Source organism: Corythoichthys intestinalis, chromosome 1 (assembly GCF_030265065.1).
Source record: "Corythoichthys intestinalis isolate RoL2023-P3 chromosome 1, ASM3026506v1, whole genome shotgun sequence".
In the NCBI taxonomy this organism is placed as follows: Eukaryota; Metazoa; Chordata; class Actinopteri; order Syngnathiformes; family Syngnathidae; genus Corythoichthys; species Corythoichthys intestinalis.
The window spans coordinates 35,560,173-35,576,608 of NC_080395.1; the positions used below are offsets into that span (position 1 = coordinate 35,560,173).

Sequence of the window (16,436 nt, forward strand, 5' to 3'; positions counted from 1 at the left end):
ATTGAAAATTTTACAAATTTTATTAAAACGAAAACATTAAGAGGGATTTTAATATACAATTTCTATAACTTGTACTAACATTTATCTTTTACGAACTACAAGTCTTTCTATCCATGGATCGCTTTAACAGAATGTTAATAATGTTACATAATAATGTTTGGGGGACGGGTATCGATAAGCATTTGCTTTTCTCGTCTTTCCTTTGTCTGTCATCGTCTTTCTTTCGGGCAAAATTCCACACTCTGAAACTGTTAATGATTTTGATGATGATGACAATGACAATAAATAAATTCATTCATTCATAAATGCCATCTTGTTGATTTATTGTTACAATAAACAAATACAGTACTTATGTACAGTATGTTGAATGAATATATCCGTCTTGTGTCTTATCTTTCCATTCCAACAATAATTTACAGAAAAATATGGCATATTTTATAGATTGTTTGAATTGCGATTAATTACGATTAATTAATTTTTAAGCTGTAATTAACTCGATTCAAAATTTTAATCGTTTGACAGCCCTAATAAAGACAGATTTTTTTTGTTGACACGGCCATGTTGTGTTGAAGAAACGTATGCGGCGATCCGTTGCCGACCATTACGGTACGTGATGTCACCATTTTGTTTCGGTCGTGACGAGCTAGGGAAGGAGTGGGAGGCGGAGTATCAAACAACGGAGCTAATCTGCGTTGCTTTATTGACATTTAGGCGGCAACAAAATACGGTAACAATGTCTGTCTCACATGAAACCCGCGGAATATAACTACAGTGCCTTGCAAAAGTATTCGGCCCCCTTGAACCTTACAACCTTTCGCCACATTTCAGGCTTCGAACATAAAGATATAAAATTTTAATTTTTTGTCAAGAATCAACAACAATGGGACACAATCGTGAAGTGAAACAAAATTTATTGGATAATTTAAACTTTTTTAACAAATAAAAAACTGAAAAGTGGGGCGTGCAATATTATTCGGCCCCCTTGCGTTAATACTTTGTAGCGCCACCTTTTGCTCCAATTACAGCTGCAAGTCGCTTGGGGTATGTTTCTATCAGTTTTGCACATTGAGAGACTGACATTCTTGCCCATTCTTCCTGCAAAACAGCTCCAGTTCAGTGAGGTAGGATGGAGAGTGTTTGTGAACAGCAGTCTTCAGCTCTTTCCACAGATTCTCGATTGGATTCAGGTCTGGACTTTGACTTGGCCATTCTAACACCTGGATACGTTTATTTTTGAACCATTCCATTGTAGATTTGGCTTTATGTTTTGGATCTTTGTCCTGTTGGAAGATAAATCTCCGTCCCTGTCTCAGGTCTTGTGCAGATACCAACAGGTTTTCTTCCAGAATGTTCCTGTATTTGGCTCCATCCATCTTCCCGTCAATTTTAACCATCTTCCCTGTCCCTGCTGAAGAAAAGCAGAACCAAACCATGATGCTGCCACCACCATGTTTGACAGTGGGGATGGTGTGTTCAGGGTGATGAGCTGTGTTGCTTTTACGCCAAACATATCGTTTTGCATTGTGGCCAAAAAGTTCAATTTTGGTTTCATCTGACCAGAGCACCTTCTTCCACATGTTTGGTGTGTATCCCAGGTGGCTTGTGGCAAACTTTAAATGAGACTTTTTATGGATATCTTTGAGAAATGGCTTTCTTCTTGCCACTCTTCCATAAAGGCCAGATTTGTGCAGTGTACGACTGATTGTTGTCCTATGGACAGACTCTCCCACCTCAGCTGTAGATCTCTGCAGTTCATCCAGAGTGATCATGGGCCTCTTGGCTGCATCTCTGATCAGTTTTCTCCTTGTTTGAGAAGAAAGTTTGGAAGGACGGCCGGGTCTTGGTAGATTTGCAGTGGTCTGATGCTCCTTCCATTTCAATATGATGGCTTGCACAGTGCTCCTTGAGATGTTTAAAGCTTGGGAAATCTTTTTGTATCCAAATCCGGCTTTAAACTTCTCCACAACAGTATCTCGGACCTGCCTGGTGTGTTCCTTGGTTTTCATAATGCTCTCTGCACTTTAAACAGAACCCTGAGACTATCACAGAGCAGGTGCATTTATACGGAGACTTGATTACACACAGGTGGATTCTATTTATCATCATCGGTCATTTAGGACAACATTGGATCATTCAGAGATCCTCACTGAACTTCTGGAGTGAGTTTGCTGCACTGAAAGTAAAGGGGCCGAATAATATTGCACGCCCCACTTTTCAGTTTTTTATTTGTTAAAAAAAAATTAAATTATCCAATAAATGTTGTTCCACTTCACGATTGTGTCCCACTTGTTGTTGATTCTTGACAAAAAAATTAAATTTCATGTCTGTATGTTTGAAGCCAGAAATGTGGCGAAAGGTTGCAAGATTCAAGGGGGCCGAATACTTTTGCAAGGCACTGTATCTTTCCGGCTGTTCCCTCAACAAAATACCTCCCCCCGGGACATATACAACGTGCCAACATAAGTTCCGCTGGTGAATTCTGTTATAACTCGCTACACGGTAATACTTCACTCTGATTGGTCGAATGATTTCGTCTGTGTTAAATTCTGCTTTTTTCACTCTTCATAAAGCACAGAATTTAGTTTCTTGAACTCATTTGAGTCAACGTTTATTGCAGCTCCGCAACTTGGACCGTAACAAACGTAACACAACACAGACTTTCTCTGTTCGTCAACTATATCTGTCCCTCGGGAAACTCAAACCCAAATAACAATAGTTCCTATTGTTACTGTCGTGTCGACAGCGATGAGTTCTCTCGGATTTCCGACTTACGTTGTCACTTTTATTTTACCGTATCAATCCATGGAGGAAACATTTATTCATCATGATGAAACGAGCAAGTTATACAGCAGCCTTTAAAAGAAAAGTCACATCTGTTTTGTTTTCTCCTGGATTCTGGTAAGTTCAAGAAGTTATCAGATCATATTATTACCGTACATATTGTTAGTTAACGGTAATGTTTTGAACGTACCAATGTGCTATGCTTGTGCTGTGTTTCACCAGTCAGTAAAATGACATTTCTGTATCTGTACACGAGCTCTGTTTTCTTGTATTCTTCTGTTTATTGGTGCTAAAATTAGGGTGCGCGTTATACACGGGTACAATAACTTTCCCTAGATTTTACAAGTAAATTTGGGGTGCGCATTGTACACGGGTGCGCCTTATATTCAGGAAATTACGGTAAATAAATTGACGCGATTGAGAAAAACAGATCAAATTTCACTCCACACCCAAAAAGTAGTTTCAAAAGCAGCTGTCAGACCTTTAACAACAAAAATTGTGTTCCCAAGTGTAATATTTTATTGTATTTACCGTGATGACTCCATTTGGAGAAATTGGTGGATCCCATTTGAGCAGCAACGACCTGCCCTGCTCTTTCTGCTCCACAGTCAAGTTAGCTAATCCAGAAGGAGAAGCCTCCAGGGTGCTTCTGGTGACCCATGAACTTGACACACTACCTAAAAGAATAAAAAAACATTAAAATAATGAATATTTGTAGTCAACTTAAAGCCATTTATCACGCTCAAACCTGCTTCATTTACAGCCTCCACTTGTAGACTATACTCTCTGTACGGCTCAAGCCCAAAGATGTTTGCTTCAAGGGTTGAACCCTGAAGAAGTAAATGGGGGAAAATTAAATACATTGTCATAGTCATGCAAGCAAAGGGTAAATATTTTTTCCTAGACACAACAGGGAAACACTGAAACAATGACGCACGAAAATAATGTGACATGGGGATTTGTGATATCAACATTACAACATACTGTACTAGGCAGTGACAAACTGGCAAACAGCCGTCCCTTAAGGCTGCGTTCAAAGCCTGCTGAGTGTTTATATCACACGTGCATCCTTTCATTGCGCTCTCTTATACAAATACAGGCACAGGGTGTCTGCCAGTAGCTTTAGGCAACGGGAAACGGACCAAAATTTTGGCACCCACTGCGACGGCGTGCCGAGCCTATGTAACATCATTAGCTAATTGATAATAGACGCACTGTTGTCGGACGAATGATGAGATGATAATCGGGGATAGATGTAGACCGGAAAACAACTTATTTGTGAACATTTATGAGGGATAAAAATTGACAATATTTTAGATGTTGAATATGCATTTAAAAACAAAAACACTGTCTTCAGGCTCTCACATAAAGAGATTAGCTGTTAGGCCAATTCCATGCAGTGGCGGGGGAATCCAAATGGCTCCCATTCAAACGGAATCAAAGGAAAAACCAGACAAATCAGCATGGCGTGGCACCAAGGATGAAGTGCTTGAACAATAAGCCCAACGCATGTCTTGACTGTCTCTATGTCTGCCAGCCAACGTGTTTGTCATACGCAGAGCAATAGGATTAATAAATCCCTGGACACCCTTAGACGCAGGGTAAATCCTCCTGAAAATCACACAAGTTCACAACAGAAAGAGAGCGGGAGGGACAGGAACAGACAAATAAAACAAAGTATGACATAGAGGGAAGACAACTAGCTAAGAAGGATGGGAAAAAGGTAAAAGGCGAGTAGGTAAATAACAGTTGAAGCAAATAAAAAGAGGATCGACAGACGGAGGGTGGTAGACTGAACGACTGAGCCGATAAGAGGTGAGCGAGAGCGAGGAAAAGAGAGAGATAGATGTTACAAAAGGGAGAGACAGATTGAGTTAGCGCGAATGAGAGATCTCTCCACCTTAAAAGCCAGTGAAATATGTGAGGCATGTGGCCTATAAAGCGCTTAACATATGCACATTGTCAATAGCAGCATCTGGCGCTGGCAGCTTTTATAGGAGCGCAGAGACTCTGCTACACGCCTCTAGATGGCAATACATTCAAAGACTTTATCGCTGCAATGCACCGCATTAACGGCCTCCTCGCTGCACTCGCTCGGAAATTGAGCACATCAGCTTGCTAACTGCTCACACACACAAACAGGCTATAATCAAACGCTTTAACACGGAAGCACACTACTATTACATTCCATTAACGGCCCCCTTCATAACAATTTGGGACTAACACACACAGACAAACATGCACGTACCTGGGCGCACAAACACTAACAAATCGATAAAATGAGGTAACACAAGTTTCAGGTGTGCAATAGCACCAGAAGATAAAATGATGAGGGTCTAAACTCTGCCGTGAAGGACAAGATCATGTATGTGGGAATGATATCAACCCCAGTTATTCATTACGTGACAGGGAATGTGGAAGATATAGTGAAACCTGCAGGGTTAGAGAGAATAAAGCGTGAATAAGAGTGAATATAGAATGATGGTTTACTTAGGGTGACCATATTTTGATTTCCAACAAAAGAGGACACTCAGCCCGGCCTCAAGATACTTGAATTTTACTCGAAGTTCACTCAAAGATGCCTATATCACTTTAATACAGGGTTCCCCAACTGCCGGGCTGCGGACTGGTACCGGTTCGTGGCGCATTTGCTACCGGGCCGCACAGAAATAATAATTTAATAACGACCGCATTCTGGCAGAATTAACCCTGTGCCCCTGCTTAACACACCAATATCCCTGTCTACTCTAGATAAAATACTACGGGATAGATTAGAATGTCGTCACAGAAATCCATTGATTGGACTGCTAGCAGTACATCTTCTTTGTGTATATAATATATCTATGTGCGCTTGTCCTCGATAATAGCGTATTGCTATTTGCTAGGCCGCGGGCGCAGCAGTAGCACATTTGTTCCCGGAAATAATTAGCCCCCACACGAGCGAAGATGACTGGAAAACAGACGTCTTTGGAGATATTTTTATGGCGAAAAGGGCACCTGACGAGCCTACAACCTCGAAGACCCACGAACTGCGAAGGAGTGGATTCGTGACCCGTTTGTGAATAAACCGAGTGATTCGAGCATGTCTGTGCAACAGTAAGATCAACTTGTAGAGATTGCAACTGATGGCGACCTTATTAAACGTACATTTGAGACAACAACTCTACCGAGGTTCTGGATTAAAGTCGTTCTGGAATATCCTGACATCGCTACAAGAACATTGAAAACCTTGCTACAATTTCCAACATCGTATCTTTGTGAAGTGGGCTTCTTAATTAATGTTTAACAACAAGGCGAAGTCGTTAATGGTGAGAGCGGTGTGAAGTTGTTGTGTGCAGCTTACTTGGCAGGATGTATCTGAAAAGAACTTTTCTACAAATCCTTCCATGATCAAGCGTAAGTTAATATTCCTTTCTTTCAAGAAAGTTTGTAGTGTTTACTTTGGAATCGCTGCATTTGCGCATTTTGCGGCTATGTCTAACGTTACGCGCATGCGCAGAACCGCATCGTTGCAATTTTTGATAGGTTGCAAAATTTGTCAAAACACCGGTCCATGAAAAAAGGACCCAAATAACACCGTGGTGCAAAAAAGGTTGGGGACCCCTGCTTTAATATATTTAAAGTGTGCCCCCTCACTCTAGATGAAAAAATGCAGTTTGAAAAAATAAATAAATAAAAATGCAGACCCATGGAAATGTAGTCCAGTCAATACACATACACACAGTAGGCTATGTGCCAACTAAACATTTTAAATTACTATCACGACAATTGTCCTTGACAAATGGTTATTCCCAATCAATTGATATTCTCATTCAATGTTCTAGATTGCACACAAACAGCAACCGAAATAAACTGACAAACTATTCAACCAGCATGTTTCCAAACGTAGTTCAAAACTACGTTTCCCATAATGCCTAGCGTGGTTTAGCTTACTGATAGCTAGCTTAGGCAAAAATCAAATTTTGCTATAAAAGTTTACAATCATCTGCAGCGCAACGATGCGACACCAAACGGGATTTTACAGTCAAAGCTCCGACAGAAGTCAACAGTTGCCATTATATTCGTATTTATTCGTAAAAAACTTCACAACTGGGCAGGCGTTGTGGCCAATCGTCACCCAGTAGATGGCGGTAATGCCTAATGATAGGGGTAAACTGCCAACAAAAACAAGAAGAACTACTCCTTCCCTCCCTACTACTAGGAGCCGTGTCATCGTAGGCAGGCGCTGCCATCCAGCGGCTGGAGGGATTCTCTTCAAATTGGTCCTGTGAAAAATCATAAAAACCGGACATTTTTATGAATTCATAAAACCCGCCCGGACGACGAGGATACTACGTGAAAGTAGGACTTGTCCAGGCAAAAGAGGACATTTGGTCACCCTAGGTTTACTTTGTTCGGACCTATGTGTATAAGGTTTTAACTTATTTACACTTTTATCTCCAGAAGAGCATCTCTCTCTGCGTGTACGCATGATATTCAGGTGGAGCGGCATGCTGCAGCCGGGGGACCAGTGTGTGATACTAATTAAGAGTAACCATGTGTATTTGTCAAAAGAATTATGCTGATTATCTCACAAAGGCCCCAGCACCGGACCCTACAGAGACATGGGGACAGAGCAACATTAGCATATGGCCACGCGCTCACATGTGCACTCTTCCTCTCTCTTTTGTCTCCCTCACTGACACACATGCACAGGAAACAGACATGTGAGTGATCATACATGAGAGAACCGTGTCTAATGAATGGTGAATGTGGACCAACTGGTGGGCCTCAGGTATGTCCCGCTCCACAGGCCACCTCTGCCCTCCCTGCTCCATTATATTAAGTCCCGGAGAGATAACAAAGCACCATGCTGTCCCGCCTCCTCTCGTGTTGCGTTTCATTGTCTATGTGGCAAAGCAGAAGCATAGAACACATTCAGCTTCTATTCAGTCCAAGTCAACTGCGCCCTGTAGTCGGGTCTATAAGTACAAGCTGTGACCTGAGCGGTTCTGGGAGAGCTGTAATTGTTTTTGGAGGTTCCTGAGGTGAGCCAAAGCACCGCATGCTGCTCTTTCCTGCCCCATGCCAAGCTGGCAAGCAGTGCTCATGTGTGTGTGTTTATGCATTTATATGTGCATGTCTAATTCGATGTTGCTGGAACAATTGCCCCATGTCTGTGAGCAAATGCCCTGCATGGGTGTCCCTACTAGTCAGTGTGAGTTAGACAAACTGTGACACACACAAATTTACGCCACACACACACGACCGGACCCAAAGAGCGCCATTAGGCAAGTGTTGTGTGGATGGCCAGCGCAGAAGTGGAGAGGAGCTGCAGGGGCCTGGACCAGGCATGCCCACTTCACACCGACAGCCATGATTAGCTTTGGCGGCTCCCAACCTCGGGAACACCATATTTAGCGTGTTCATGCTATTCTGACTGTGCCCGTTTGCTGGTGACATGTGGTTAACTTGTTTACTGCCACTGACGCTGATAGGCGCCCAATCAATTTAAACTGAGAAGGCTAGCATTATTTCAGTATCATTGATGGAAGTGAACTGAAACGATGAAGCGAACTGGACATCGATCACCATGTTTGGGAGCCAATACGTTTTAAAGACCAGTCAAAAGTGTTGTTTTTGGCAGCCATTTTAATTTTCGTCTTAGTCTTTTGGACGAAAATACTACGAGGGGTATTCAAAAAGTAATGCACCCAACTTTATTATGTACAAACAAATTATAATAGCAACATGTAGTGTGAGGATTACATTTTTACGTCTCCACATAATCTCCACCTCTCTCAAGAGCTACAGTCCACCTATGAACGAGGGCATGTATACCAGTGTTTTAGAACTCAGCCGGTCGATCTCAAAGCCAATTCTTGACAGCGGTTTTCACTTCTTCGTCATTGCCATATCGGTTGCCCCGGAGTCCTTCTTCCATTGGACCAAAGAGGTGGTAGTCTGACGGTGCCAAATCAGGAGAATATGGTCGATGTGGTATCACAGTCCAACCAAATGAAGTGATGACCTCTATGGTCCTTATGCTTGTGTGAGGACGTGCATTGTCATGCTGGAGGACCACATTTGCCAGGTCCAAGTTGGGCCGAACACGTCAAATTCTTGCTTTGAGTCTCCTAAGAGTCTCAATGTATACCTCAGAGTTAATGGTTTTTCCCTTCGGCAAAAAATCCTCAAGGATTACACCTTGAGAATCCCAAAAAACGGTGGCCATAATTTTGCCAGCTGACTTTTGGACCTTGAACTTTTTGGTCCTTGGTGAATTTGGGTGACGCCATTCCATTGATCTCCCTCATGGTCTTCAGTACTGTTTTTAAATTGCTGTACCCATCTTCTTACAGTACTATAGTCTATGGTATCATCCTTTTAGACATTTTCCAGCCGGTTGTGACTCCTCAGAGGGGTTTCTCCCCCTGCAGCAAGGAACTCGATTACAGCTCTTTGTTTCTGACGAGCTTCAAGAGGGGCAGCCATTTTGGAAGCTAGTTTAAAGATGTAAAAATCTGAAAATAAGAAAAACACATATAATAATCGCAAAAAGGTGTGTCCTATCATGTTTGTGACAAATACAAACAAGATTGGTAAAATCCTGTACGAGCAATGCACCTGAGTGCATTACTTTTTGAATGCCCCTCGTATATTTTAGTCACTTCAAAATGTGTTCGCCATCGTTTAGTTTTAGTCGACAATTCTCAAAATGTTTTCCTCTATAAACTTCAAAAGTTTCAGTCCATGAATAGATAAACAAAAGGTTTCCAACAATTTCGAATGAGCATAACAGACGAGCACATAACTGTCTACAAGGACATCGCCATTTTCATGATGATAATATACACTTAGCAGGAAAACTGCACATTATTTGCAATTAATTAAACTCAACTGGATGCCATGAACTGTATGTAAAATTTTTTCCAAGAGTTTAAGAATACACCGAGTGAACGCGCTAAATGCTAATGCTATGCTAATGTGAACGCTATGCTAATGCTGCAAGGTAGTATAGGCTTGCCTGGCACAGCCCAAACACTGTGAGAATAGTCTGGGACCCACCTCCTTAACGGCCTCTCGAGCCAGTACGAAATCATCCGTCCAATCAGATTTATTTGCGTGACGTGTTCTTAATGAGCAACGTCACTTTTCCGCGTCGGAAGTCGTCTCCACAACAACACAGTTGGCGAACAGGAGAGACGAGAATATGTTCCAATGCGTAGAAAGCCTCATATGTTACGTCATCGCCTGCGCGGTTTACATCTGAGCTGGAAACTCATTACTCGCCGGCGGCAAATTTTGAAATTACTACACCTTCTAGACTGTCATTATTTTGTGATCACTGTTTTTTTCGTGAACGCATCACACAGGAGTGAAGGGAGAGCATGCTTGGCTTTTACGAGCAGTCGCCAAGTTGTGATTGAAATAAATCATTAGAAAACAACGAAAGCCTTACATCGTTACTTAGGATGTTACAAACAATGGTCAGTTGGGTTCTCACTACTTGGTTAAATAACAAATAGAAGCATATGGTGTGGCGCTGCGTATATTTCCTGGAAGCCGCAACCAGGAGTGCTTGTGCATAACAGTGGCGATTCCGGATGTGGTGACAGTTTTGACAGGCAGAAATGTCAAGGGAAAAAACTGATCGCACGACTCTCTGACTGGGGGTACCACGCAGATCACTTTTCGGGGTTTAATATACTTCTACGCATTTTTATATACTCATGTTTGGTTGGCATTAAGTTGGGAGGGGCCAGCACCGCAGCTGGCTGATCAGAGACGTGGAAGACGAGCTCTGTAAAAAAAAAAAACGCTCATCTCTGCGACATCCGCGATGGGAGGACCACAAATGGGCACTGAATTGAAGCATATTATTGTGACGTAGTTTGAAGGTTCAAGAAAAATGTGTGGGACCGAAAAGAGGAGCGGGAATGGCATGTCGTGATCGTCCATCTCCATTGCTTACGATTTTATCATGCCGTACTAAAAATGGCAACTGCATGAGGTCACTTCCTTAGTATCCGATTGTTGTACGGAGACAGCAGTCCATATTAGGCGGCGGGTAATGTTAACTGCCTATATTATCCGTCTAACAACTATTGCAGATAATAGGCATACTAGTGTAGCCGACATGCCGTATAGTCCAACTAATTACACGTTTAAGGCCTAGTGCCTTAGTGTGTGATGATCACTCAGCACAGACATGAAAGACTAGCACATGACTGAAGTCTACAAGAACATCACCATTTTCACGATGATAATACACACTCAGCAGGAAAACAGTGCATTATTTGCAAGTAAATAAACTCACCTGGATGCCACAAACTGTATGTAAAATGTTTTCCGAAAGTTTAAGAAGACAACGTGTCACTGTGCTAAATGCTAATGCTAATGTGAACGCTATGCTAGCGCTAAAAGTTGGTTTAATGTGTGATGATCACTCAGCACAGACCTTTAAAGGCTAAAGGAACATGGCATATCTAGCCAAGATAAGAAAGCAAAACTTACCAAGCAGCACCTGACACATGTTTCACAAAATGAGACTAGCTTACCGGCCGGTGAGTAAGCGTGTGTGTGTGGCGGGGAGGCGCAGCATGTCACATGAGTGAGACGACCAAACACTGCTAAATGTATTCTAATTGCACATACAATAAAAAAATAGCACACATTGTGAATTTTTGACGGAAACTATGGCTAATTTTAATCTCATTCTCGTGTCGTCAGACGACGACAACTGGCATCCATCTCGTTATGTTTTAGTCTCCCAAGCCACGTTTTCAGCGCGTCATCATTGACGAAAACGACACTGCCAGTCAACTTATTTTGGTAAGATTCGAGTAGGATGACATTCTTTTAGTCTCATGTCAAAGGTTCAACCAAACCAGAAGACTACTAATATTGCAGTAAAACACTAGCACCTGTGGCTACCAAAATTTTACCATAAAATAAGGCAAAAACGTAAAATGTCGTCTTCATGTCCATGCTTAGTGGCAAGGAGGACTCCTCCAGACCCGACTGTTATGCACAAGTATCAGCTTCTTCAAAAAACAAACACGCTCTCACACTTTGAAGTGATGACCATCATATTGTGGCTGCCATTACGACAAGTGGATGGTGTAGGCGCTTCACAAAAGACACAATAACACACAACCTGTCATTACGAGGAGTTAGAGAGACAGAGAGCGGTAGTAAGACGCGGACTAAAACCTCTCTTAAGAAATTATCACTTGCTTGAGTGTGAGGGATACGGAAGGGACGGAAGATAACTACTGTTATTTGGAAGTGAGGTATAGAAAAGCCAGATGGAAATGCATATCTACAAAGGGGGGAGTGGTAGAACACATGAGAAGATGGAGATTGCGGGAAAGAGGAGCAGCCTGATTATTTGGCTGCTTATGCAAAACGCTAAGAGCCCTCCAATCAGAGTTGGAGACCTCTAACGAAGGGGTCTGATAGGCCGGGGGCCTTAATGAACTCTGCGTGCAAGTCCTCTTATCCCTCCTTTTCTCTTCACCTGTCGCCATCCTCCTCATCACTCTCCACTCTCGCCTCACTACCTCTTCTCTCCACTCCTTTGTGCCCGTGACTCGTTAAAAAAGTAAAGCAAGGGCAAAGCCTTGTAATTCTTCTTGCTGCAGCTAGATTTGATCACTGCATGTTTCTGTAGCTCAGCGGTGTGTGGCTGGCATCAGCAGAGGCTTAAGGGGTTAAGGGCAACAAGTGGATATTTCTTTAGAGTTGCAGACAGTGAGTGGAAAGCTACTGGGTTGTTGAAGATTTATTTAATTTTTAAAATTTTTCTTGAGCTCTCCAAAATTTAACTGGTTCATCAAGTGAATTTATAGATCTGTGACTATACTCCTAGCTATTTATTAAATAGTAAAATATTTTAAGTACGGACCCCAGCAAAGGACGAGCAATGCGAAATACTGATCAAACACTTTCTGATCGGTAAAAACCATGAACTGCACGGACAATTAGCTCGGTCCTTTTTAATTAGTAATTTCAAAGTGTGTGACAACTGATATACTGGACTGTCTCAGGAAATTAGAATACACAATATTCTAATTTTTTGAGACAGTCCTGTGTATATATACAGGACTGTCTCAGGAAATTAGAATACACAATATTCTAATTTCCTGACTGTCTCAGCTAATTAGAATATACAATATTCTAATTTCCTGACTGTCTCAGCTAATTAGAAATTAGAATATTGTGTATTCTAATTTCCTGAGACAGTCCTGTATATATACACAGGACTGTCTCAAAAAATTAGAATATTGTGTATTCTAATTTCCTGAGACAGTCCAGTATACAGCAAGTAGCTTAGCACCACAGCTAGATTTGCTGGATCTAATTCAAAATGGAAACGAAATTGACCGAACAAAAAAATACAAATACACTGGTACCTTATATATGAAGTTAATTTGTTCCAGAGCCTGAACAACCTACACAAAATCCTTAATAAATACTGCTGGTACTATTACAAATGGCAATTACACATAGCCAAACAAATAAATTATGAATAAAAATATGAATAATATAATAATAGTAATAATAATAATACCTGTAATAATGTAATGAATCTGGTTCTAATCTGGTGGATGTGTTTTGCGTGATGTACCTAAACGCACCACGTGGCTGACGTGACAGTGAGAGAGGACTTTTTAATTTCACTTTTCATGTTCAGCTGTAGCGGACAGTAGGCATGTTGTGTTGCACAAGTTCTGAAATGTTTAAAAACCCAACGAAGCTGGCGATTTTTCTGGTGATGTTACAATCATAATAATTGTCACCGCAACTTATAAAGACTGGCGAACGGAGGTCGTCGGAGGACCATCAAGATCTTAGACATTCTACGGCCATATTGTCGAGCCAGTTCATGGACGTGCAAAGCACGCTCATATTTTTCTATCATTTCCATCTTCATTCCAATGGTAAACCTCACCTTTCTACTTTTTTCACCACCTGCTTTAACATTCTTGGAACCCATGTTGATTTCTCTCACAAGAAAATCCACCGTGCATCCGTCTTGTGGGAAAATAAACTGCGGCGCTGTCATAAATCGTCGTATTTCGAGCATGCCGTCAGATGTAGAAACAAATGGCAAGTCAAATTTTACGTCGAATGTCGAAAAGATCGTGTGTCGAAGCAATCGTTTGTCGAGGTACCACTGTGGTACCTACGAGGTACCTACAGTGCATCACAAAAGTGAGTATACCCCTCGCATTTCTGCTGATATTTAAGTATATCTTTTCAAGGGACAACACTGACAAAATGACACTTTGACAAAATGAAAAGTAGTCTGTGTCCAGCTTATATAATAGAGTTCATTTATTTTTCCCCCTCAAAATAACTCAAAATATAGCCATTAATATCTAAACTCTTGGCAACAAAAGTGAGTACACCACTTAGGAAATACGTACAGTGGGAAGAACAAGTATTTGATGCACTGCCAATGGGTTTTCCCATTGGCAGTGTATCAAATACTTCTTCTCCCCACTGTACATCCCTAAATGTCCAAATTTAGTACTGCTTGTCATTTTCCCCTCAAAATGTCATGTGACTCGTTACAGGAGTGCTGTCAGCATTGCTGCAGAGATTGAAGAGGTGGGGGGGGGGGTCAGCCTGTTAGTGCTCAGACCATACGCCGCACATCAAATTGGTGTGCATGGCTGTCACCCCAGAGGGAAGCCTCTTCTGAAGGTGGTACACAAGAAAGCCTGCCTGTCTCATCAGACCATAGGACATGGTTCCAGTAATCCATTGTTGACATGTCTTCAGCAAACTGTTTGCGGTCTTTCTTGTGTACTGTCTTCAGAAGAGGCTTCCTCCTGGGGGGACAGCCATGAACACCAATTTGATGTAGAGTGCAGCGTATGGTCTCAGCACTAACAGGCTGACCCCCCACCTCTTCAATCTCTGCAGCAATGCTGACAGCACTCCTGTAACGAGTCACATGCCATTTTGGAGGGAAAATGACGAGCAGTACTCAACTTGGACATTTAGGGATGTACGTCGTTTCTAAGGGGTGTACTCACTTTTGTTGCAAGGGGTTTAGATATTAATGGCTATATTTTCAGTTATTTTGAGGGGAAAATAAATGAACTCTATTATACAGTGGGGAGAACAAGTATTTCATACACTGCCGATTTTGCTGGTTTTCCACTTGCAAAGCATGTAGAGGTCTGTAATTTGTATCATAAGTTCTCTTCAACTGTGAGGGATGGAATCTAATACACAAAAATCCAGAAAATCACGTTGTATGATTTTTAAATAATAAATTTGCATTTAATTCCATGAAATAAGTACCGTATTTTTCGGACTATAAGTCACGGTTTTTTTCATATTTTTGCCGGGGGTGCGACTTATAATCAGGAGCGACTTATGTGTGGAATTATTAACACATTATGATATAATTTCACATATTATTTTGGTGTTTTGCAGTGACACTGATGGTTTTGTAAAGTTGTTAGCATGTTCTTATGCTATAGTCATCTGAATAACTCTTTATAGCTATGGCCACGTTCGCGTTCTGCCTTTGGCAGTGTATGTTCAATTGTATTATTGAATTTTTTATCTTGAAATGGATGCATTTAGTTTGTGGCGCTTTCACGCCCACGTGAGGGCGCTCTCGCACTTGTTTACGTGACACGCCAGAAGAAGACGGACAGCTACGTAGCTCTGAGTGAGTGAGTGTGGGCGAGTTAGCTAGAGAGAATAGACGGATGCGAACCTACTTTCATTGTTTATGCTTTTAAATCATCTCTACAGAGGCAACGCCTGCGTGTATCATCTTTTCTGTTGTTGTTGTGTGTTTTCCACCCGCGATCGGACACTTAGAGCCAGTTGTGTGGTTGTTTGAACGATGTGCTTATGATAGCGAACGCATGCTAACCTGTTACTTATTACTAATAGTACCTAATTATCATTTATTTACGTTGATGCGAACCTGTTTTCTATCGAGGACCAAATTGATTCAGCAAATTATACGGACGTCCAGCATTGTCTTTTGGGAGTTCGCTGTATAGCCAGGACAGGCCGTAGCGTAGGACAGTATATTCACATTTCGTTGTTCATGCACTGTACACTGTACATTTATTTAGCATGTTGTTCTCTATTGTATTTTTATATTAAATTGCCTTTCAAGATGACATGTCTGTTCTATGTGTTGGATTTTATCAAGTAAATTTCCCCCAAAAATTCGACTTATACTCCGGTGCGACTTGTATATGTTTTTTTTCTCTTCGTTGGGCATTTTATGGCTGGAGCGACTTATACTCAGGAGCGACTTGTAGTCCGAAAAATACGGTATTTGATACATCACAAAAATCGAACTTAATATTTGGTACAGAAACCTTTGTTTGCTATAATAGATACCAAACTTTTCCTGTAGTCCTTGACAAAGTTTGCACACACTGCAGCAGGGATTTTGGCCCACTCCTCCATGCAGATCTTCTCTAGAGCCTTCAGGTTTCGGGGCTGCTGCCGGGCAACACGGACTTTCAGCTCCCTCCATAGATTTTCTATCGGGTTCAGATCTGGTGACTGGCTAGGCCACTCCAGGACCTTCAGATGCTTCTTACGGAGCCACTCTTTAGTTGCCTTGGCTGTGTGCTTTGGGTCGTTGTCATGCTGGAAGACCCAGCCAGGACCCATCTTCAGGG

The 16,436-nt window shown here is 41.8% G+C and overlaps 1 protein-coding gene across 1 annotated transcript in view; it reads right to left on the reverse strand.

The window, feature by feature from the left end:
* Positions 1-16,436, reverse strand: part of ush2a (Usher syndrome 2A (autosomal recessive, mild)) — a 428,293-nt gene that overhangs the window by 52,630 nt on the left and 359,227 nt on the right. Inside the window, exons 75-76 of the mRNA XM_057848749.1 lie at positions 3,530-3,611; positions 3,313-3,458 (exon numbers count right to left, since the gene is read on the reverse strand). Of these exons, the coding sequence (XP_057704732.1) occupies positions 3,313-3,458; positions 3,530-3,611 (228 nt within the window). The remainder of the gene's footprint in view (positions 1-3,312; positions 3,459-3,529; positions 3,612-16,436) is intronic.